Source organism: Cavia porcellus, unplaced genomic scaffold, assembly GCF_034190915.1.
Source record: "Cavia porcellus strain 051 isolate PalLab524CR breed Dunkin Hartley unplaced genomic scaffold, mCavPor4.1 scaffold_16, whole genome shotgun sequence".
Lineage (NCBI taxonomy): Eukaryota > Metazoa > Chordata > Mammalia > Rodentia > Caviidae > Cavia > Cavia porcellus.
In genome coordinates this window covers 66,376,964-66,399,784 of record NW_026947499.1, presented here as the reverse complement: position 1 = coordinate 66,399,784, position 22,821 = coordinate 66,376,964, and the positions used below count along the sequence as shown (strand labels likewise).

Genomic DNA, 22,821 nt, shown 5'->3' with positions numbered 1-22,821 from the left:
CTATTTGCTGTTTGTATTTCTTTGAGAAGTATCTATTCATTTCAGATGCCAATTTTTGTATTGTGTCTTTAAATTGGGGGGGGGGTCTAATTTAAAAAATAAATTATATAGCTCCACTGAACTCTGAAGTACTTTTAAAAAGCATTTAAAGACAATTTAAAATGTAAACACTTTAATGTGTTTCAAGTGGACATTTAGTGATGCCTCAGTAGTTTCTGCTGAGGAATTGGAGTTGGCAGTTTTCACTGTAGTGAGGCTGTTCCTACTCAGTCAGAAATGGTAATGAAAAACCTAACACCTAGTGACTTACTATATTATTGGTCTTTAACTGGATTCATAATAAAAAACTCATGTTACCCTTTTTGTTTTTTATTATTTGTATAAATAGATTATGACCAGCTGATGCCTGTGACATTCAAGCAAAGGGATAAATTCAACTTCTATTTATTGAGCACTAGCAGAGCTCATGGAGCTCCAGTAAATAACAGAAATTGCAACTGTGTGTTTGCAGTGGTGTTAAGTGTTACAGTTTGCAAACTGTAAGACAAATTATTGCTGAAAGATGAGATGGGATGATGTAAGAGAACTCTTAGGAGAATTCATTTTGAAATGTGGATTACTGCTAAAATTCCTAATTTAAGATTTTTATTTTGTTTTGCTTTGAGACAAGGCCTCACTATGGAGTACAAGCCAGTCATGAACTTGCTTGTATAGATCAGGTTGACCTCAAACTAACCTTGATCCATTTTGCCTTAGCCTCATGAGTGCTGGGATTGTAGGCATGCACCACTGTACCTGGCTTTGAATTTTATTTAATACATAGGTTAATTTTATTGCTGCTGCTAGTTAGAGAAAGAAATGTGTTTATTTTGTACCATGAATAGTTAGAGAAACAAATGTTTATTTTGTACCCTGCATACTTATTACAAGTAAAATTTAATATTTTATGGAAGTCAACCTGTAGAGTGAATAACAGTTGGAACAGATAAACATCAACCTAGATAAACTCACCGGTAGTGTCTCTATAGAGTTGTGTGCTTTACAACCTGATTGCATCTTATAACATTGGGCAGACAACCTTGGAGTACCTCTTAGTTACGAGACATGTGGAACAGGTCTGTAAAAGGGGAAGTTGTGGCTGCAGCCAGCTGGGTGGCTGATGAGCGAGACTGACCTCTGCTTGTGGATTCCAGCCTGTGTAGTCACTGAACTGCAGAGAGGAAGCACTGGGCTGGGGAGTCCACTGAGGAGGCAGTGTGAATATCACAAGCAGAAGGCGGCATGGAAGCAGTGGGCTGGGAATGCAGGGCAGAAGGGAGAGTAGCCAGCGGTACTGGCAGCAGAAACTGGAGTCTTCCAGGAGAACGTGGCCATAGAACAGAAGGCAGGAGATGGCTTATGGAGGAAGGAGCAGCCAAGACTGAATAGAGAAAGACTGAGAAGAGATTTGTAACAGGACTGGTACTTTTCAAAGACAGTGTTGTTATTTCACGTTTTTCCCAAACAAAAGTAGGATCACCTAATTTATTTTTAGCAGTGGTTCTGCTTTTATCAAGACATCATTCCATAATATGCATGGAAACCATTTCAATTTGTCATTTATTGAGCATTTGCTTTGTGCTGACGTTAAATTAAGGAGACAATTGTACTGTCTCCTGCTGACATGGTTGTAGGGACTACATGAGGCCAGTGGAGAGTAAAGAACTGTGTGGCATACGGAAGCATGTCCAGGGTAACTCTGTTCAGATGACATTAAAAGATGAAAACTGAAGAATAAGGCACTTAGGAAGGCTATTGCTTTGCAGAGTCGAGGGAGAAGCATTTAGGAAGTGGAGTTAGTAGGCTGCCTGCTGCTCGTGCAGAGCAGCTCAATTTGCTATAAACCGCTGGCCTGAAATCTGACGGTGAGCTGGAAAGTCAGTAGCTGCTCTCCTGCTCCTCACTGCCGGTGAGCAGAGGTGTTCTGACCTTCAGCAAAGCTGGAGGTTCAAGAAGTTCACAGCCTCAGGGGACCGTGGGCCAGTCCTTGGCCAGGGCTGAGTAGTAAAATCAGTGCCCACTCTGGGGGCTTTTGTTAAGGAGACAGGCTGATGGCCATGTGGACCATTTTTACTCTGAGTAAGGAGGGCGCACCCATTTCTTTTTGCCTGGGAATGCCAGTAAAAGTTTCTCAGACTGGTTCTAGAATGTTTGCCAGGTGCATCACTTGTAGCCCCTGTTGAAAGCATTGTGTGGATTCCCTTGTACTTATTGTGAAATAGAGATTGATGAGGGTATCCTTAGCATGTAGAACTTAAGTAGATGAATATTGGTGTTTAAACATGTTCTATTATAGCCTCACTTCCTCGTAGAGTGGGCTGGGAGAAAAGACTAAGTAGTATTTAAAAGTTTACCCTGTCCTCTTTGGATTATTGGTGTCAATTGGGCGCTGGTGTAGTCTGGGTTAATGGAACTAGCAGGCTGGATTGCCATCAATGTCAAAGACTTCTAGATGACAGAGACCTGCCGTAAGGCCTCTGTCCCCTGGAACGGCACCTTTCTGAGTGTTGTCAGCATCGTAGGTTGGTAGATGCGTGCTGAGCATGCCTTATGTTCAAGTAAGGCGGAGCACAGCCAGCTTTGTTTGGAGCTCCGAAACCAGTTTCTGATAGGGATGCAGTTTAAAATGTTTGTCATCCACTCACTTCACAAAAAAAACACTAACTTGAAATTTGAAAGTAATGTTGAAGGAGAATGGTCTCCCACAAACTACTAATTGATGCGTTGCTTTTAAGATTGAAATCCTATTTCTTCCTTTTATACGCTGTCCTAATTTCTTCTGTTTGCTTATTGCCTTTTCAAAGGGTCCTTTGTGCTTCATAATTATTCTTTATGATGTTGTCCCTAGCTAAATTTTCTCCACTTGCCTTGGGGTTTTCTTGTACTCTGGATCTCCTATTAATTTTATTACCCAGCATCTACTGTTTCTGCATACTGATTAAAGACCACGCTGCCTTGTCTTGCTGCTAGCTGCTCCCACCACCGTTCTGTAGCTGAGCAGGGAACACACACAGGGTGGGCGGACGTCTGTGGTGAGTTCTGATTGCCTGCTTGCACTGACAGCCCCTTCTCTAAGAGGGGACATTGTGTGGTTGGAATGGGGAGAGAAGTTTCCATTTGTCTGGGTATGTGCCTCTGCACGTATGCACGTACACAGTACATAGCCTGTGCTGGCTTAAGTACTTTGTAAATTATGGTGATTTACCCTGCTTTAACTATTTAATGTGAATAAACCTTTTTGTTTCAGTTTTAAAAATACTTATCTGACCTTTTTTTCCTTTTGTGGCCTCTGAACATGTATTCAGTCAGCAAAAATTGTGCTGTTAATGTTAATGATCAGAAGAGTCCATTAATCTCCAAGTGATTTGGAATACTCTTTCTTGTGGACTGATTATATCCCAGTTTCTTCTTAATTTCTTGATGATCTGTATTGTTCGCTGTACCTTGGGAAGGAGCCTTGGTTCAAGGACTGTGGTGAGTGGAGATGATAAACAACACTTTGAGTGTAGCTTAGAATGATGTTTGGATTATGTCCCTGCTTTTAAAAGTGAATACAAATAATTATAAGTTATGCAAAAGTTATTTTTAGTTTTTGGAATTTTAAGTGACTTCCTATGTGAATTTTCTGGAGAGATATAAGAGAGACATCTCTTTTTGACCTGAGGGAACCAACAGACCAAAGAATGACTTGGACAAGTCCAGCATGGTGAGCAAATGAGTTATTAGGGTCATTCACAGAGCAGTGGACAACACATAGGCTGCATCACCACCAATGTCACCGGCCCTTTGCTATGCTTCTGGTTTCGTAGAGCACTAATCAAAACATCAACAGCAGGGTCAAGAACAAGAGGCGAAAGTTTTTAAAAGAAAAAAGAAAAAGCTGTGTCTGCTCTACGCCCATCCCATCCCCATCAGGACACCTGTGGGTCTTGATCTGTGCCGCTTGCTGACCCTGTGGTACTACAGCCTGGCACACAGTCCCGGGACCCAGTGGACCCACTGGGCCGCTCAGCAGGGCCCACTGTAAGGTGCAGGGAGCTCGGCCAGGGTTCAGAGGACAGTTGCCCTTCTACTCCTTTGTAATGAAGTACACTTGTAATTAGGTGGCTTTTGGTGAAGTATAATTCAAAGGCGAGTGACACTGAAGAAGGCTTTTGGACTCTCTGTGCGTGATTTCTGTAACTGGAGTCTATGGCAGATGTTCGTCTAATCTTTTTTTTTTTTTGGACAGAAAACACTTGTAAGCCTGCTTAAAACCATCCAGGATAAATGTGACATTTATAGTCATGGTAGTAATAATGAGTTTATCTGTCTTTTTTAAATACTGAAAAATGGACCTTCAAAATGAATTGAAATACTTCATAAGAAATGCTTTTAGCAAGCCAAATGTAAGGCAACTGGTAAACACTGAAACCCTTTGGGAACTTGTCTTTACAAGGCTGACGAGTTTCATTTAGGTAAATAATTTGTTTTTCAATAAATCTGTGAGTGTGTAGCTTTTGTAGCAGCAAGGACTCTTGATGGAAGTAGATTCTGAAACCCAGGAGAGAGGGTGCTGTGGCAAAGCTGGCGTGGAGAGAGCAGGGCCTGTTGGACGGCAGAGGAGCTGCTGGGGGCGGGGGCAGCCGGGAGGGTTCTCCCTTGAGGTTCCCAGGTCATCCTTCTCCTGCCCAAACCCCCGCCCTCAGCGGGTGGCTCCTCTTGTCTGGTTCCTCAGGCTGTCCTGTGAATCGACACACATGACAGTGGCAGTCACCTGTGCTCGGGGGCCGAGTGTTGACTGTGTGGATTGCCCAAGACTTCCAGAGGCCAGTTCAAACATGTTAATTAAAGAAACTTAAAGAGGGAGGATGGACTTCAGTGTGGTGGCAAAAACAGAAGTCACATTTCCTAGAAAAAAATGGGCATGAGCTGTATAAAACTTAGATTAAGTGCTATATATGTTCAGTTTATTTCGTCATGGTGAAAACGAGCACCCTGTATTACATGCCCAGGAAGTAGTTATACTAGGTCTGTGCAGGATCACAGAATGCCGTTCTCCAACCACCTGTACTTACATAATTTTATATAAAGAATTTTGTGTATTCACATATACTGTTTTAAAAATTGTGGCAACATGTGTAACATAAAATTTACCATTTGGAATATTGAAGTGTACAGTGTAATTTAGTCCAGTCACACTGTATAAACATCACTGCGCATGTTAGTCAGCACTTGTGTTTTCTTCATTTTTAGATTTCTGAGTCCTTCACAAGAATGTGTTTTGGTCAAAAAAAAAAAAATTTAAGATTAGAATTGAAGGCATTTTCTCTAGGTCGGAGACACTAGACATGTTATTAGTCCCAGTGGCTAATTCTAACAGTAAACCTAGAGCTTGTGAGGAATAAAATCAGACTTTAAAAACCAAATAATGTACTGGATGCTTTATAGATTAATGTGTTAATGGATACCAAATAGTTAAATTTGAAAGTATAAATAAGTATTTAGAGCGGAGTATAATATATGCTTGTAAGTGACTAGAATTTCTGAAAGATGCACAGTTTATAGATGTAATGAAAAAGTAAATTTGCATATAATAGAACCACATGGTCCTGTCCTCCTGTGTCCTGGGCACAGTGGTATCCTATGAAGTGGATCCACATTCTGTGATGAAAATAGTTTGTAGTGTTAACTTTATTCAGAAATAAGTCAGTTGCTTTTTCTAATATTGACATTTTTTTCATAAATTTATTATAATTGTTGATGTTTGCTGTTGTTGAAGCTGAAAATAATTACACATGTCAGTTTTTTTCTGTACTTTCTTTCAGTTGTAGTTTCCTTTTGGAGGATATATACTTTAGCTTGTGTGAGATTATATATTAGTTTTAGAGATAAGGTTTCTTAAACGTAATTTTAATTAGATGTATTTCCTGCTAAAAATGTACTTCCTCTTACATATCAAAACTAAGCATTCCATTTGCCAAGGCTGTACCTCCATCGCCAGTTCTGCTAATGGTTTAGAGCACTACTGGCTGATATGTCATTAGTATTTGAGTTTCTTTACTGAAATATTACAGACATCAGTTGAAAGTGTTAGTAGAAAACATGTTGCCATCTGGAAAAGCTAGAAATGAAAGAAAATTACCTTAATTGATGAGTCATCTTTTTAATTCCCATGGATAGCAGTGTCAGTTTAAATTCTTTGTTACAAATTATAACCTGATCATTTTATTGCTTCGCTTTTCAACTGTCTGCATCAGTACATTCAACGTGTCAGATATAACGTGTAACACATGTATGTAGTAGATCTGTTATATGATCTGATGTGATTATCACTGAAGATAACTTGAAATATATGTGCAGTTATTTTTCAAATTAACCTAGTTAAATTTTCAAAAGCCAATAAATTAAATAGTACTAGATATTTTAATGTAACCTTTTATTCATTGATGCTAATGATTGTAATTCACTGAAGCCTAAGTAGGGAAAGAGAAGATTCTAATTTCTATAGTTATACTTTGAGAAACCAGTGAGTTTTTGTGGGTTGTGATGAAAATAATAGAATAGGTAGAAGAGCTTTCATTAAATCTGTCAAATATTCATGTATCCATTTTGCACAAAGCATCCTGTTTAATGTTCAAGAGGTTTCTAAAATTATTAATTTTTGAGGAGTCTATGATTGTGAATTGTTCAAATCAAAGAATGATTAGTCTCCAAGTCACAGAGATTGGAACTCTGAATTGTGTTTTGGTTGTGGCTCACGAAAACTAAACTATGACAGATGTTCAATCCCCCAAAAATTGCTTGGGAACTTCCACCTCTCACACTTTGGAATTATTTGTTTTGCTAACATAAAAAAGACATGTAAAATTCTTTTTATAAAAAATTTTTATTTCAGGTGTTTCTGTTTTATTTTGTTTTTGGTACTGGGCATTGAACTCATGCCTTGTGCTTGCCAGGCAGGTGCTTACACCACTGAGCTAAATCCCTATTTGAGTTTTTCAATAGGAAACTGTGTCAGAGTCCCTCTTCATAGATAGTTCCATGTTAGTACTGCCACCAGTAAAGGTGTCTGCTTGAATAAAGAATTTGTTTCAGAATTTTAAAAATGCTTCCAGTAGAATCAATTTAAATAATGGTTTAAAATCCACTTTCCTCCCTTTGTTATAGCTTTAAAATATATTTCTGACATTTTAAGTCATCAAAATGTTATTTCCAAAGTAGTTAGAAATGGTAAGAAGAGACCTCCAAAAAATAAGTATGCAGAACATTGTGAATAGTATGGTACCATTTGTTAAAAGTGGGCTTGGATATATCCCTAGAAACTGGTGGGTAAAGAATATTTCTGGAAGAACAAACAAAACTAAAAATGGTTTCTTTGGGCAAATGGACAGATCCTGTAAGAGATTCTGTATTAAGGCAATAATCTATGTTCTTCTCAGATGGCCCTGCGGAAGCACCAGTGACCAATGGGAGCACAGCCACAGTGCCAGCCCTGAACGATGATCTGGACATCTTTGGACCAATGATTTCTAATCCTTTACCTGCAACTGTTATGCCCCCAGCTCAAGTATGTGGTAAATACATGGTTTTATATAGCCACTGATTGCACAGGCTTGTGGTAAATATGTGTTCTTTTATGGCCACTGATTTATTCCTTTTTAAAATGTCTCAGAAACTTAATTTTGAAGTAATTGTTTCTGAAGAGTCACTGTAGGGACCCAACCACTGTCACTGGTTTAAGTATTGTCTTTGGCTATTTCATTGCTACCAAAGCACAGTTGGAAGTTTCAGCAGGGGCATATGACCCACAAAACATAAGATGTTTAAAGTTCTGATACGTGCTTGTTCATTTATGATAAAAAAAAAACAAGGAAACAAACTTGGACTACCTGAGCCTGATTTAAGATGAAAAGGTCACATACTTAAAGAGTTTTTTAAATGTGGATATTTGCTAGTTATAACTGCTGTATGAAAGTTCTAGCAAATTCAGTATGTATCTTTTTTTTGCTGAAGCTAAAGTATGCTTTAAGTTACTTAAAATCTCCCTTGCTATTCTGTGTTTGTGATTGAAGAACTGTTAGATCAGTAATATTAATGGTCAAGATTATTTTTGAAATACTAATGGAGAAGAAACTTTGGATTGTTTTAACATTACATGAAATTTTCAGAAGGTGGAATTCAAGAACTTTCAGGTATGCAACAACTTTTTTTGTAGTTTTTTTTTGTTGTTGTTGTTGTTGTTTTGTTTTTATGGTTTTTAGAGGCAGGAAAACTGGGAATCACAAAGTAGCCTATAAGCCAGGCTGGCTGTGAGCTTATTTTGTAGCCCAGGCTGGTCTGGAACTCACAAGGATCCTCTTGCTTCAGCCTCTCAAATGCTGGGATTACAGACATGAGCTTCCACACCTGGTTTAAGATTTTATTTATATGTGAATTTTATAATGTTTGTTTCAACATAGCATAATTGTTTAGGGACATGCTTTTTTTCTATAGAAAAACTGAGCCTGATCTGATTTATTCATAGTTGTGATACAAAAAATGTATAGGTCTTATTTAGAAGACTAATAACATTAAACAGATTTTGGTATGATAGTTATTGTACACTTAACCACTAGAATTGAAAAAGTAGATTTCTTGGGAAATAATTAGTTTAAATGGATCTTTTATCAAAATTGCCTGTAGTGTTTATTTTCAGCAAAGATAGCTCATTTTATGGTTTTGTCCCTTTGATATAGGGGAATGAAATTCCCTGTCTACTATATGTTTGGTATGAGTTTGTATTCTCTAAAATTGAAGAATAAATTTTAGGGACAGTGAAGGTTAAGAGCAGAAATACTTATTGAGAGAAAGAAAGCTTTTGTCTGAAAGAGAGACAGAAGGGGTCCCGAGTGGGTTGTCAAAGATTCTTCTTTTCTAGGGATTTTTATAGAGTACAACCATGAGGTGAGGCGGGTCTAAAGTGGGGAAAACCGGGAGGGAGCTCACAAGGTAGATGGGCATGAGGTGGGAGACAGCTGTGGTCGACCAGTAGTAAGTTTAATTGTTCAGGTAAAATTGACCAAATTATTAGGGACAAATGGGGAAGCACGTCAGGTAGCAAGTGAACATTCTTATGAATCAGTGACTGTTCCTATAAGGGGTGAGGATGGTGACTCCTGGCTTCTCAAGGTGATCCATTCCTAATCCGTAAGGATTATATTTAAGGTCTGGTTGCACTTGTTCTGCCTTCTGAGATCTGGCCCCCAGCAAGAGCTGTGTGTCTCCTCCAAGGTCACAAGACTTAGTCCTCTGTGCTGGCTTCCTCAAGGACCTAGCCCTGTCTGACTCCCTGTAATATGTGTAACTAGCTCAGCTGCCTGCAACACTTTCTCCTCCTATTGCACAACATATAAAAAGATTAAGTATTATTACTATTGTTTCAATTAACATTTATTACTTTTTGAGTTTGTGCAGGCATGGCTTTGCATGAGGCCATACAGTTGTCTAATACTGTGATTTTCAAAGAAAGACAGTATATTTGACAGTCTGAATATGAAGAGCATTTGAGGCAGTAGTATCTGCTAGGCTTCTTCAGGCTCCTGTGAGGCACATGTTGCTTTGCGTCTGCATAGAGCATTAGACCTCACCTCTGCTAATAGTGTTCCACATGTTTTGTTCACTGTTATAGCAGTAAGTAGAACAGTGTGGATCGACTTCTCTGTACAAGTAGTGCTGTGATAAGGGTGCAGAGCTCCTTATTAGGAGGGGCAGGGCGTTCTGATCTGTGCCTGGTAGGATGACAAGGTTACATTTTTAAGTCTGTCTACTTCTCTCTTTGGAACACTTGCTGAACATAATTACTGCTTATTTAAACTATATATATTGCCAGTACAGGGAGATGCTGTCTCAAACAATAAACTCCATATAAAGATTAAAATCTAAATACATTTTAAAAATAGTTCTCTGAAAATGAAGTTCAGATTTTACACATACACTGTATAGTTTACTAATTTTGGTGAATATTCATTATATGAAATAGAGCTTAAATTAGTTTGAACATCAAGATTACGAACTACTCCTGATATTTGTCTTTCAAGCACACATAATTCTAGTAAAAGCCTTTTCACTTGTGAGTGTGAAATAGGTTGATCTGACCATTTGCTCTGCCCTGTGGGCTGGGAATGCTTGGCTAGTGAGACTGGTGTGGACGGTGTGTTGGTGGTGGAGGGACAGCTCCAGAGCCGGGATGTACTGTACCATACAGAAGGGTGCGAGAGCTGAGGCCTGTGCAGGGCTCAGCTCTGGATCCTCGAAGGCCAGAGTCTTTGATGGGCCACGCAGCTCCCTAAGTACAAAATGACAGGCAAGCATCCTTCTCCTCTTATCTTGGCAAATAGGCCACCCAAAATAAGCAGACATTTGCGTGATGTTTAGGTCATGGGAATATTGAGTTGCTCTTGTATGAAATTGGAATTATAGCTTGGCCAACTATTGGGTTTTCTTGTGGTTACAGTTATAAGGAAAAGCCCCTCAGGATGTTGAACAAATTCTTACAATGAACAGACTTGAAATATGAGGGAAAAGATCAGTTAGTGATGTAGCTGCTTAGAGTCTTCTCAAATTACACAGTAAGGTGAGCAGCAAATAGAAGTTAATCCCCTGGCCAGGACACCATGTGATAAATTAACACCCAAACATTCTACTCACAAACTAGACGGAACAATAATTTTCAACCTGTAATGTCTAGTTAAGGAAGAATTATAAGACACTTCACTTTGCAAAATTTCACAATATCAAATATAACAGTTCCCTTGCATAAAAGATACCTTAGCTACCAATGAATAAACAGATCATAGAGGCTAACAGCATGAGCTGACGCCACTGTATCCTGGCTCATGACTGTAACAGTGGACCCTTACACACACACTTCACATTTGGTGCCCACAATGTGAGGCTCCCTGCTTGGTATTACTGTTCATACTGTTAGATATCAAAGCAGCTACATCACTAACTGATCTTTTCCCTCATATTGTGAAATTTTGCAAAGTTAAGTGTCTTATAATTCTTCCTTAACTAGACATTACAGGTTGAAAATTATTGTTCCGTCTAGTTTGTGAGTAGAATGTTTGGGTGTTAATTTATTACATGGTGTCCTGGCCAGGGGATTAACTTCTATTTGCTGCTCACCTTACTGTGTAATTTGAGAAGACTCTTAAGCAGCTTTGACTAGTCTTTACAGAATTCTTTGAAACTTTTCATATTAAAAACGTTTAATGACCGCAGAGATTAGGTAAGATCAGTGTGTTCAGTACTGTGTAAGATGGTAAACAGAATTTTATTTCATATTAAATAGCTGCATTTGTGTTCACTTATCTCTGAATGGAGTACAGGATATACAGTAGTTGAGTGTATGCGTGCCCACTGTAATGTCATTACAATTGACCTAGAAGCCAGGTGTGGTGGCATATAGGATTACAAACTTGAGCCTAACCTTAAACACAGTGACTTCACAACAAGCTTAGACTACACAGGTGAGACCTTGTTTCAAAAGAACAGAACCCAGTACCTGACCTAGATAAGATCTATTAAGAATCCAACAGTGTACCCTTTTAAAAGATAAAAAGCATGTTGGTTGTAGCACTTTCTTGTAGTGTGCTATTTATAGCTCTCCCCTCCACCCCCACCCCCCACCCCGGGATTGTATCCTGGGCCTTTACTGTGAGCTATGTTGTTTGATATTTGAGATAAGATCTCACTAAGTAATCTAGGCTGGGCTTGAATTTGGTGATCCTCTTGCCTCAGCCTTCCAGAGTGCTGAAATTCCAGGTGTGTGCCACCATACCCAGTTTAGAAATGTTCTTTTATTCTAAGATAACAGTTCCTCCAAATGGCAGTCCTGATCCTGAGGCAGTATCCACACAGCTGTTAGACCCATTGTGTTCACTATGTGAGGAGTAAGTAACTGCATCAGCCCAGCTGGTAAATGCAGTTTATTATGAAAGAGCTTTAGTCTCTCTTTTACATTAATAGATTCAAATTAAGAAACATTGTATCTTCATTCTAGATTTTTTGAGTGGGCTTATGAACAATCATCTTGAATGTTACCATTTTACCTAAATTCCCAATTTCGTAACTTTATTTGGATTTTAGGTACAAGCTGAGCCATGCTTTATTGTGCAGAATACAAAAATTTGTTTTGGTGTTTATCTTAGGGGAATTCCTCCATACCAACAACTGCCACCCTGTCTACAGTGACATCTGGGGATCTGGATCTATTCACTGAGCAAACCACAAAATCGGAAGAAGTAGTGAAGAAACAGCTCTCCAAAGACTCTATCTTATCTCTGTATGGCGCGGGAACCGTTCAGCAGCAAAGCACTCCTGGTAATTAATTTTGAAGTGTGCTTTCAGTGAATGACAAGTGACATTAATAGAAGTACTTGGTGACTGTATCATCGGTTACAGTTCTTCCCTGCTTGCCTGTGGCAGTACTTGCTTTCGTTATTGTACTTTCTACAACTATGAAACGGAAATGAAATAGACACAAAACTTTATTCATCGAGAATTAACAAGCTGTGCACATATCACTTTTTCACAAGCATATAAGACATGAATTATCTTTAAGAATTATTGAAATTTGATTTACATAAAGATTTTGACAGTATAATTCAGGTAAACAGTAAGTCTGAGTTACCACGTGGGTCCCAAAGCCTTTGAAATTTTTAGTCATTACAATGAAATAGAAGCATAAAATTTATCCAGTTTAGTGTTCCAGACCATTTCTTATAAAAGAACGAGCCACATTTCACATATGCGCTGACCCGGTGGCTGTGTCTCCCTTTCCTGCGCAGTGCGGGGCAGCATGTATTGACTCCATATGGGGAGTCTGGCCTACACCGAGGAAGATTCCCTATGTGATTACTGCCTAAAATTGGCATGTTCTAGTTAAGTTTTTTCAGGGTAATAATTGATTTTCTGGCAATAACCAGAAATACCCAGATCTGAAAGTTTAGGTGTAGATGATTCCAAGTGGTGGGAAAGGCAGGCTGGAATGCAGTTTTTTTTTTATCATCAGGAAAATAATAAATATTTTGTGTGTGTTGGTAGAGGTGAGCACAGCTATATACATTAGCCCTCTTTTTTCATTTTTCTCTTCATTGTTTTTTGATGCAGGTGTGTTTCTGGGACCAACAAATATACCATTTACCTCACAAGCACCAAGCACATTTCAAGGCTTCCCGTCGATGGGTGTACCTGTGCCTGCGGCTCCCGGCCTGCTAGGAAATGTGATGGGTCCAAGCACAAGCATGATGGTGGGCATGCCCATGCCCAATGGCTTCATGGGAAATGCACAAACTGGCGTGATGCCCCTTTCTCAAAATGCTGTTGGCCCCCAAGGAGGAATGGTGGGACAGATGGGTGTGCCCCAGAGCAAGTTCAGCCTGCCGCCAGCTCAGCAGCCCCAGTGGGGCCTCTCACAGGTAGGAGCCATGTGTTCTGCAGCTTCTCCCAAATCAGAGAAATCCTAATGTTTTCTACGTGTTGTTTTGAAATCAAATGCTCTAGATTTAGGGAACAGTATAGCTAATGTTGTGTAAGATCAAACTGTTAAATGAAGACAAATGATTTGTCACTATCCCTATGCTGTGAAGAAAATGTTTTAGGTTCCCCTTCCCCATTTCAGACTGTGTCACATTAAACATTCCTAATATATTTGTAACAGCTAGGAATTGCCGTGGGCATCCTGAGACACCCCCATCCCCATCTGACACCTTAGCATCAAGCTTTAACCAGCTCTTTGGTCTCATGATTGTGATGATCACTTATTCACTTATATCAACCTGCTTTTAATTTGGAACTCTTATTTGGACACCACTTACAAATTAGAAAAAAACAGCCTCATATTCTCAAAGCACAATATTTTGAGCAATTAAGGCTGCCCTCCATGTCACAGAGTTACTGCCCTTGGATCTGTAGACATTTTTTGTTAGCTATCCATGTAAAGCTGTATTTCTTTTTACATACTCTGTGATAACTTATATGTTTAAAAATACTATGCACTGGCTCAAGAATTCCTATACATTGTGCAAATCATTGTTTCAGACATCAGCTCCTGTGATAGTTTTCTTTTCACCTAGGTTAGAGCCAAGAGTAACATTTGTTTTAGATGCTCTCTCTGCCTTTCTTCAGCTCCCTTGACAAAGGCTCTTAAACAGGATCCCACTGTGACATGAGCAGAATCATCATTACTTCATGACTGCTACAAGTCACCTTTGCAATCATGGTATAAAAGAATGTCATGCTGGTGTGTATCTTTGGAAATCTCAAAAATTATTAAGTGTCAAATGCCAGTGAGAGCTTTTACATGGCCAGAATGCTTGAGCAGGTTAAGGAGAGCGAGAAGGAACATTAGCCTTCAAGGCAGCACAGAAGGGTAATGGCTTCTCTAGTGCCCTTTTTGGGTCTGAGGACGGGATCTGCCCTAGTGTTCAGACACTCTTGTTTTACCACTGTTGTGATTCACAGTGTCCTTCAAAAGTTGCAAATAGAATACACTTTACCCTGAGCACAGCTTTTGAGCTCACTCTCTACTTCATGGTAAATCTTTCCTTTCCTTGTCTTAATGCCAGTCTTAACATGAGACAGTCAAAAGCCACAGCTTAGGAACTGATTTATGTCCTTCTTTGGAAGAACACAATGTGTGACTAGGTGTGCAGCATATGCTTGTGATCTCAGTCTGGCATGAGGCTCACAAGTACCAGGCCAGCCTGGGCAACTTAGCAAGATCCTGTTTCAAAATTTTTAAAAAGGGGGTGAGGATGTAGCTCAGTGACAGAGGGCTTGCCTGGCATGAGCAGGGCTCTGGGTTCAATGCCAGCACCTCCGCCCCTTGGCGAATTAGATAAAGAATCTTTCACTTTATAGCATATAATGGAAATTATTAACTCATTATTTGAAAACAAAAAGAATATATGCTCTCAAACATATGTAGAGCCACTGACAGAAAATTATAGCCATCAACCAAAGTTTATGGAATAATTCTGAAGTATTTCACCCAAAGTTTTTTAATCCTTTATAGTAACAGGACAATATCTTAATATGCAGTTGAAAGATTAATGGACTTTAATTCATATACCTTGATAAAAATTAAAAGATTGCTTTGGTATTTTTTCCATTGTAGTTAATCCTTGGGGATAAAAAAAAATGAATATAAGAAGTGGGCTCATAGAATATGCTTGAGATTACTTTAAAAGGAAACAAAGTATTGTTTTCTATAAAGAAATATTGTTTTATGTTAGTCCGTGTTTATCCCAGTGCTCTTTCACATTAATGAAAAAATGTCCCGCTGTGGCTACAGGAAGCAACCTTCAGAGTCGCTGTCACGCTAAGCCGCTCTGTGCCCCACAGGTGAACCAGCAGATGGCGAGCATGAGCGTGGGCGTGGGCGGTGCCGGCTCTGCGTCGGGCTTCAGCCAGACCCCCAGCACCACTGCAGGCTGGCCTGGGAGCTCCTCCGGCCAGACGCTGAGCACGCAGCTGTGGAAGTGAGTGGTCGGTGATGCCGCCTCCAGAATGAACACCTGACATTCCTTGCTGAACGCATCTAGTTCCCCTGTTTACTCATGTACATACAATTGTTTTCTTTCTCCCCCATCTCTTCACATTAAGAATGATCTGATTGACCGTGTTGGTCTGTGCTGATTAATTTTGATGTGGTAAAACACAGGTTGAGAAACCGTTTATGTCAAGGACAGCTTTGCTCATGTTTCCCTGATTTCATAAGCCACTTTATTTGAGAAGCTGCCCAGTCAACTTGCATAATCAGTTTTACTCTCAATAAAATTATAGCTCTAATGTTTGCATATAAGGGAAGTAGTTATGTTAGTAATACCTCTAACAGTATAAACCCCACCCCAAATTAGCCAGTAATCTGTAGGAAGGTACTGTATGATCAAATATTTAATCATATAAATAGAATGTAAATGTTTCACTGAGCACTGTTTTCTAGTGTATCAAAATTCTTTTTATTTCATTATTCACCTCACTGTGCTGTTGTTACAATGTGCTTACAGGGAACGTGGTTAGTGAAAGGAAGATGAACCTGGATGTTATTCTAGAACTTAATGAATGTTTAAAGAATTCAAATTTTATCTGCCTCTTGAATTTGGATCACTAATGTACATAGTGCTATAACACGAAGACCTTTTCCTGCACTATATGTAAACAGGGTAACTAAAAGCTATTTTCAATCCTTGAAGGTGTATCCAGGTTTATGACAGTAATTGTGTTTACATTTTATGGTGCCTAGTATTGACAAAATGTTATTTCCCTATATTAAACAGATGAATCCATAGACCTTTCTGTGAGGTTTATTCCCTTTTAGATAGTCTATTCTTGCCACTGACTTCCAAAGAGGTTCATGTTGAGAGTCAGGAATTGGGAATGTTTAGTTGACAAAATACTCATCATTGGTTTCTAAAACCGGTTCACAGTTCTACCAGCTCTAAGGATAAATGAAGAAAGAAAAGTGTGTAAGACGCTTAGAATGGCATTTTGCAGTGTCCTTGCACTGTACTGTACAGAATCTTCCAATTAAGTTTTAGAGAAAACATGCATAACAGATGAAGACAAGACACACATTTTGTACCGTCCAGTTGGTTTTTGTGGCTGACAAGCTCTGTTGGAGCAGGTGTCCGTGGGTAACAGTGAAGGCCGCTGTGCCAGAGCACAGCAAACAGTACCTGATGTTCCGCAGCATCCTCTCCCGCTACCGCTGGCTGGGCTCCACTGTGGCTACACCTCAATGTTCACTGTGTCCAGGCGGTACTTGGGCTCATTGGCCAGATTGACCTTCTCTGTCCGAGTGTGCCACACGAGGACCTGGGGGAGGGACACATTTTGGGTAGCCACACTCTCAGTACGCACACGCAGAGCCACGCCGCACAAGTGCAATCAGTACCTTGGTGCAGTTATTTGCTTTCGGTTCCAGTTCTTCCACAGTGGTTATCTGCTTCAGAAAGTCAGATTCTTGCATCCCTGGCTGGGACCCTCGACGCTTGAATACGGCTTTTGGATTGGACAAGATGACTTGAAGACTTACAGCAAATCCTTTAAGTTAAAAAATAAAAAAAGACTAAGTAAAATACTGATGTTCTATTTTTTTCTCTATGATTCTGGCAACATCAGGAAGAGTTTCTGAAACACCCACTGTACGTATAAGATCTTGGTTTAGTGTCAAGTTGTCAGGGTGCTGACCAGAAAAAATGCGAAAGCCGGTCTGCTGATAATAGGAGTGGATTTTATAAGTCTGCGTTTCACACCTGCCCTGCACACTGAACTCAGGAGCTCTGAGTGTGAGTGCCTTGCCAGCTCCCAGCACTGTCAGACCTGCTCTATTGAAATCAGCACTGTTTTCCTCTATAAAGTCTGTTGTCTAGCAAGTAACATTTAGTCATATATACCCATCTGAAAAGAATGGGAGTTTAGACATTAATGGTAATCCATTTGATAAATCTGGTTTCGGTTTTTGTATTCAGATCACCTCCCACCCTAGAAAAAGGGCCATGGGTTTAGCTCAGCAGTGGGTCACTTGCCCCATGTACACCTGGCCTGAGGTTCCACCCCAGCACCACCTCCACCCCACCCTGGGCACCAGTCAAATACATCAACTGTGTAAGGTGATGTGGCCATATAGCCTTACTGTGTAACCTGCAGTTTAACAAACTCAATTGAAGCCTCAGACATGAAGGAGCTCTACAAGATACCAGGAGGAGCTGTGAGAGAACCGAGAACCTCTGCCATGTGCCAGCCGGCTCATGTGGGACCCTGCTGCCCTGGGAAATGGAAACTCGGCTACACAAAAGCCAACTTGGTACAGTAGGCTCTAAGTGATGCAAAACAGTTGGAAGATATTAGTGTTAGCATGCCTGGTGCCCCCACCAAGCCTGCAGGGAAGCAGCACAGTCCAGCAGAAAGAACCCCGAGTTTCTGCCCAGGTCCTGGCACTTGGGACATGGCCGAGACCCTGAACCTTGCTTGGTGTTGTAACTTCCCATCTGTTGGGCTGTGAGAGGAGCGCAAAGCCTGGTCTGACTAATGAGACACTGGTAGGGAAGCCATCCACAGATTGCAGATGCTGCTCAAATAATGACGATACCCAGATATAATTTAAGATACCACTGGACAAAGCATCTTGAGGGACTGGCAGGGTGGCAGTCACCATGTGTGGCTGAAGGAACCCTGGTTGACAGGTGAGGGGTGTGTGAAGGTTCCGGGCCTCAGAGTCGGGCATTTGCTGGTCACATCACTCTGGTAAGAAGCTGGAAGATATAGCTAAGGCAGTACAGGACTTAAAGGTTCAAACTGGTCCCAAAGTGCCTTTTCTCATATGCCCAGGTTTTAGTGCCAGGTTATTGCCTGCTTTTATACACACATCTTTTGTTTTCAGAGCAAAACTATAGTTTTATTTAAAATTTCTCACCTTGATATATGAAATGTTCATTTCGTCATAGTTTACAAATGTTTTCTTAAATATATATTCACATTAAGGCAAGAAGCTATCTAGAAAACATTTATTCTGCTTAAGGCATACTTGGAAATAAACCATTTTACAAATTATTGCACATCTGAAATGACACCTGCATAAAATTGTTAAAGTAAGCCAGGTACGTTTAAGTGATTTGAGTCATAAATGTGGATTGGAAGACAGAAACAGACTGTCCTTGTCAAAACATGCAACAGTTGGAGAACTTTGGTGTCCTCATTCAGTACTCTAGCACCAAGACCCCCAAGTATCATGTAGGTCATTAAAACATTTTCTGTACTTGGATTTCTCCTAACATCATACCAGTGGCTTTTATGAAGCAAAGAGAATATACATGACCTTTATGTTTACACTGTATGGGAATTCAAGGATTCAAGAGAATCCTGCCCTTCCTGTCCTCCCAGAGTCACTAATCTAATTTATACCGGTAGCCACTCCCTGGAACTGCAGTTCTAGGCATGTTGAAGTGGGATTTGGAACTAATAGAGCCCATCTGCTCTCCGATTTTTGTCTTAGATTTCTCCTGATTATCCACTTACAAGCTGAGTCATTGGGGCTTTGACCGTGATTGTCTGTGGCTGGCTCTTCCCCTCACTGAATTCTCGTCTTGCAGTGTGGGTCCTACTCAGCACCTGTGATTTCCAAGCACTTCTTCCTGTGGCATCTCCACCCAAATGGGGCCAGGCTCCCAGGCTCAATCAGTCCTGCTCAGAGCTGCTGCCCAGCTGGGAGTCATCAGCTGCCCAGTACCAGTGGACATCTGGGACCCACGGTGGTGCAGATACTGCTACCCAGTCTTGTGCCCCAACAATGGGGTTGCCAGGTCTTGACTCGCCCTGCTGAGTGGCGACTCTATTTTCATGAGTTTATGACTTCTCTAACAACTTTTACATATAAACTTTTTATTTAAAAAAAGACATCCCCAGTTTATATTTAATCCAAAAGATTAAAATGTTTTATTCTTTGCTGACTTTAGAGTACAGGGACCTCACTGCTTCTGGGCCCCCGTTAATGAGGCTGCCCCTGGTACGTGGGCCATATAGGGGAAAGGGAAAGAAGAAGGTCTCCATCTCTTGGACCCAGCTTCTTCCTTTTTATCCAGTGAGTCAGCCTTGAGTGCACCAATGCTCTGGTTTGTTTCTGTTTGTGTGTAAGACAGTCTCCCTCTGCAGTCTGGGTTGGCCTTTAACTCACTGAGTAGCCTAGGCTGGCCTCAGACTTGCTGGGATTACGAACGTGGGCCAGCTCTTTTGCATTATTCCTTACCTGGCTTCAAGACGCTGATTTCCCATTCTCTCCAAAGATGGAGGTAGAGAGTCTAAATTGTGCAGAAGTAATTCTGAAAAAGGTATGAAACTAGTGGTTTGATTTCCTTCTCCTGTCTGGAGACTTAACACAGTCGTTACCCTGACCATTGAAGGATTCAGTTGAGTATTTTCTTGCTTTCTTTAGCTCCAAGCCCGGTGAGTTAGTGGGCAGCAGGTGGGCAGCTCTGTCCTGCTCCAACACCTGGGAGACTTTTCTAGTGAAGGATGTACAAATGAAATGCCAGTGAAAAACTGTTTTTGTTATGAAGGCACAGTGTTTCCTAATTTCTTCAAGGGCACTGAGATGGGAGGAAAGATGTTCCCTCCCAGGCACGGGGGACAGGGCTGCCTCAGGAAATGCCTCCTGGTTACTGAGGAGAAAACCGCTTTAAAGTCTCAGCGTCCAGCCCTTTTCACTGCTGACAGGATACAGTAGCGGGGACTTGGTTTCCCTTTCTGAGTAACGAAAAACCTGATAAAATGTTAGAAAACAGCTTCTAGACAATGGAGATGAGGCACATGGGGACATGGAGAGACGAGGCACATGAGCCCTGCCTTCCACATGGAGGGTGGAAACTCACATCACAGGGCAGGAACTCCGCTCCACAGCCACTTTGAGCTGAGAAAGCAGAACTGAGACTGAGGAGGCCAGAGCAGGCAGAACTGGCAGAGGACAGGAGCAGGAAAGGGCTCCAGAGATGTGCAGCTGGTCCCCGGAGTCTCTGTGTACAACAGCAATCCCTGCAGAATTACCCAGAACAGGCTAGTAGTAGTTCACACCCTCAAGGGGCAAGGTAGAGCTACCCAGCAACTGCCAGTATGCCTGCAGGAGTCTGTGGAAGGTTCCTGGCCATGGTGGGTTCACATTAGCCCTAAGAGTTAAGCAAGTTCTAACTTTACATTTTTCTAATTTAAATTTTTTTTAAAAAATTTAGCCTCGAGGGCTGGGGATTTAGCTCAGCAGCATAAGCGCCTGCTTTGCAAGCAGACAGTCGTGAGTTTGATCCCTAGTACCGTTAAAAACGGAAAAAAAAAAACAATTTAGCCTCGCTATGTAGCCCAGGCTGCCCTTGAACTCATGGCAATCCTGCCTCAGCCTCCTGAGTGCTAGGATTATAGGCATGTGCCACCACACCCAGTTTCTAATTTTAAAAGCAAGGTTTGACAAGATTAAAGTGTTTCCAGGTAATGTGTCCCAAAACAAAGCTCAAGAACTACATATAGGTAGAACTTGTGGGAAGATGACAGAGAAGTAGCAGTAAATCCCCTTCTAAGATTCAGAATCCAGACCCTGGAAAATAGCAACTGGGGGAAGAAAGAAGAGGCGGAGTCTGGGGACCCAGGAAGGATCCGAAGTGAAAACTGGGGCCCGCAGGCAAACTGAAGAAAACATGCAACACAAAGAAAGGGAGAGGCAGTCTGCACTTTCTCCCTGGCTCCTGGTTTGTGGCTCCTGAAAAAGGAAGATTGAATCCACAGAGATGCAGAGAAAGTGTGCAGCTCCAGAGCTGCAGGGGAAAAGGCACCAGTGGGGTGGAGCAGTGGATGCTGCGTGCTGCAGTGGCTGGTGAGTGGCGCCAGTCTAGGTGTCTGCCGCAGCCCTGTGTGGTGCCCTGGTAGGGTGGGGTCAGCTGAACCTTGGTCTCAGCACAGCGGCAGCTTGGCTGCTTCTCAGGCTCCCTGTGTTAAACTCCCACACTCCCTGGGTGAGGGATACCCACAGGAGACGTCCAGGGTCAGAGAGCCCCGGTCAGGCCGGCGAGAGACACCCCAAGTTCTAAGCTGAAGGACTCAGGCCCCATTCCCACAACTAGAGACCTGGTTCAGCCTGAATTTCTGTGGCTTTGAAGTCCCCAAGCCAGCACCCCGCCATCAAACTCCGGCTGCTCTGCTGGGATCATCAGCATGGACCCAGGCACTGACTGCCTCTCTTGTCCACCAACACTACTGCAAGACTGTGAACCCCAGAAGATAACCTCAGGCTTGAAATATTAGAGATTTTGTTTCTTGTTTTTTCTCTTTTGGTCTTTTAAAATTTTTTTATTGCTTAGTGTGTGTGTGTGTGTAAGTGAACATTATTTTTAGTTGATTTCTTGTTTTTGTTTTTTCCTTCTTCTCTCCTATCTTCTTTAGCAAATTCCTAAGGCTTAAGTACTCTTCCTTTGTCCCTCAGCCTTATGTCTACTCTTTTTTTCTTCTTCTTCTTTTATTTCTCTTTTTTCTCTTTTACATTTTTCCCCTTAGGGTAAAATTGCTCTCTTGACAGGATATTTATTATAAATAATTTTATAATTTGTCTTAGATTTTGTCAAGTAACTATGCCTTATTACTTTTCTCATTGCTGAAACAAAATGCCTAACACCCAAAGTGGAAAAGGTTTATTTAGCTCACAGTTTGTACAGGTTTCAGTTCATAATCAGCTGGCACCCAGGCAGGGTGGTAATTGGTGGAGAGGCAACTATTCATGGCAGAGGACAGCAAAAGCAACATCCAAGAGAGGAGAGCAAGCCTCTTTCCAACTCTTATAGTGTGTGCAGGCTACCTGCTCTAGGGCAGCTACAGTATTCTCACCCTTAATCCCAGCACTGAAGCATGAATCAATCACAGACTAGATTCAGCCACTTCTGAAGTCTGTCCCCATGACCTCATGAGGCTCTGGGTGGGAAGGATATCCAGACACAAACCATAACAAATTATAAACCTTGTATGTAGAATTAAAGGTGGCAAATTATTAGTTACTACAAATTGTCATTTCCCTCCCTCCCTCTTTCTCTCAAAGGTTTAAGGCAGGTCTTGCTCTAATTCACATTGGTCTATAAAGAAAACCTACCAGATTCACAGCAGACTTTTCAACACACCTTTAAGTCAAGGAGAACTTCCAATGAAATACTTCAAGACCCAAAAGAAAACCACTTCCAACCCAGAATGATGTACCTCACAAATTTAGCACTTAAAAATGGAGAAATAAGA

General features: G+C 41.1%; 2 protein-coding genes across 8 annotated transcripts in view; one reads left to right on the top strand and one right to left on the bottom strand.

Annotated features, from left to right (window-relative positions):
* The window catches only part of Smap1 (small ArfGAP 1), a 171,799-nt gene extending 155,445 nt beyond the window's left edge, over positions 1–16,354 (top strand). For all 7 annotated transcript variants that reach the window (XM_063227007.1, XM_063227008.1, XM_063227014.1 and 4 more), the window contains 4 exons: positions 7,461–7,588; positions 12,213–12,384; positions 13,174–13,481; positions 15,409–16,354. In XM_063227007.1, coding sequence (XP_063083077.1) covers positions 7,461–7,588; positions 12,213–12,384; positions 13,174–13,481; positions 15,409–15,549 — 749 coding nt within the window. In that variant the 3' untranslated portion in view covers positions 15,550–16,354. The remainder of the gene's footprint in view (positions 1–7,460; positions 7,589–12,212; positions 12,385–13,173; positions 13,482–15,408) is intronic.
* Positions 12,534–22,821, bottom strand: part of B3gat2 (beta-1,3-glucuronyltransferase 2) — a 91,934-nt gene continuing 81,646 nt past the window's right edge. Inside the window, exons 3-4 of the mRNA XM_063227015.1 lie at positions 16,961–17,109; positions 12,534–16,881 (exon numbers count right to left, since the gene is read on the bottom strand). Coding sequence (XP_063083085.1) covers positions 16,795–16,881; positions 16,961–17,109 — 236 coding nt within the window. The 3' untranslated portion in view covers positions 12,534–16,794. The remainder of the gene's footprint in view (positions 16,882–16,960; positions 17,110–22,821) is intronic.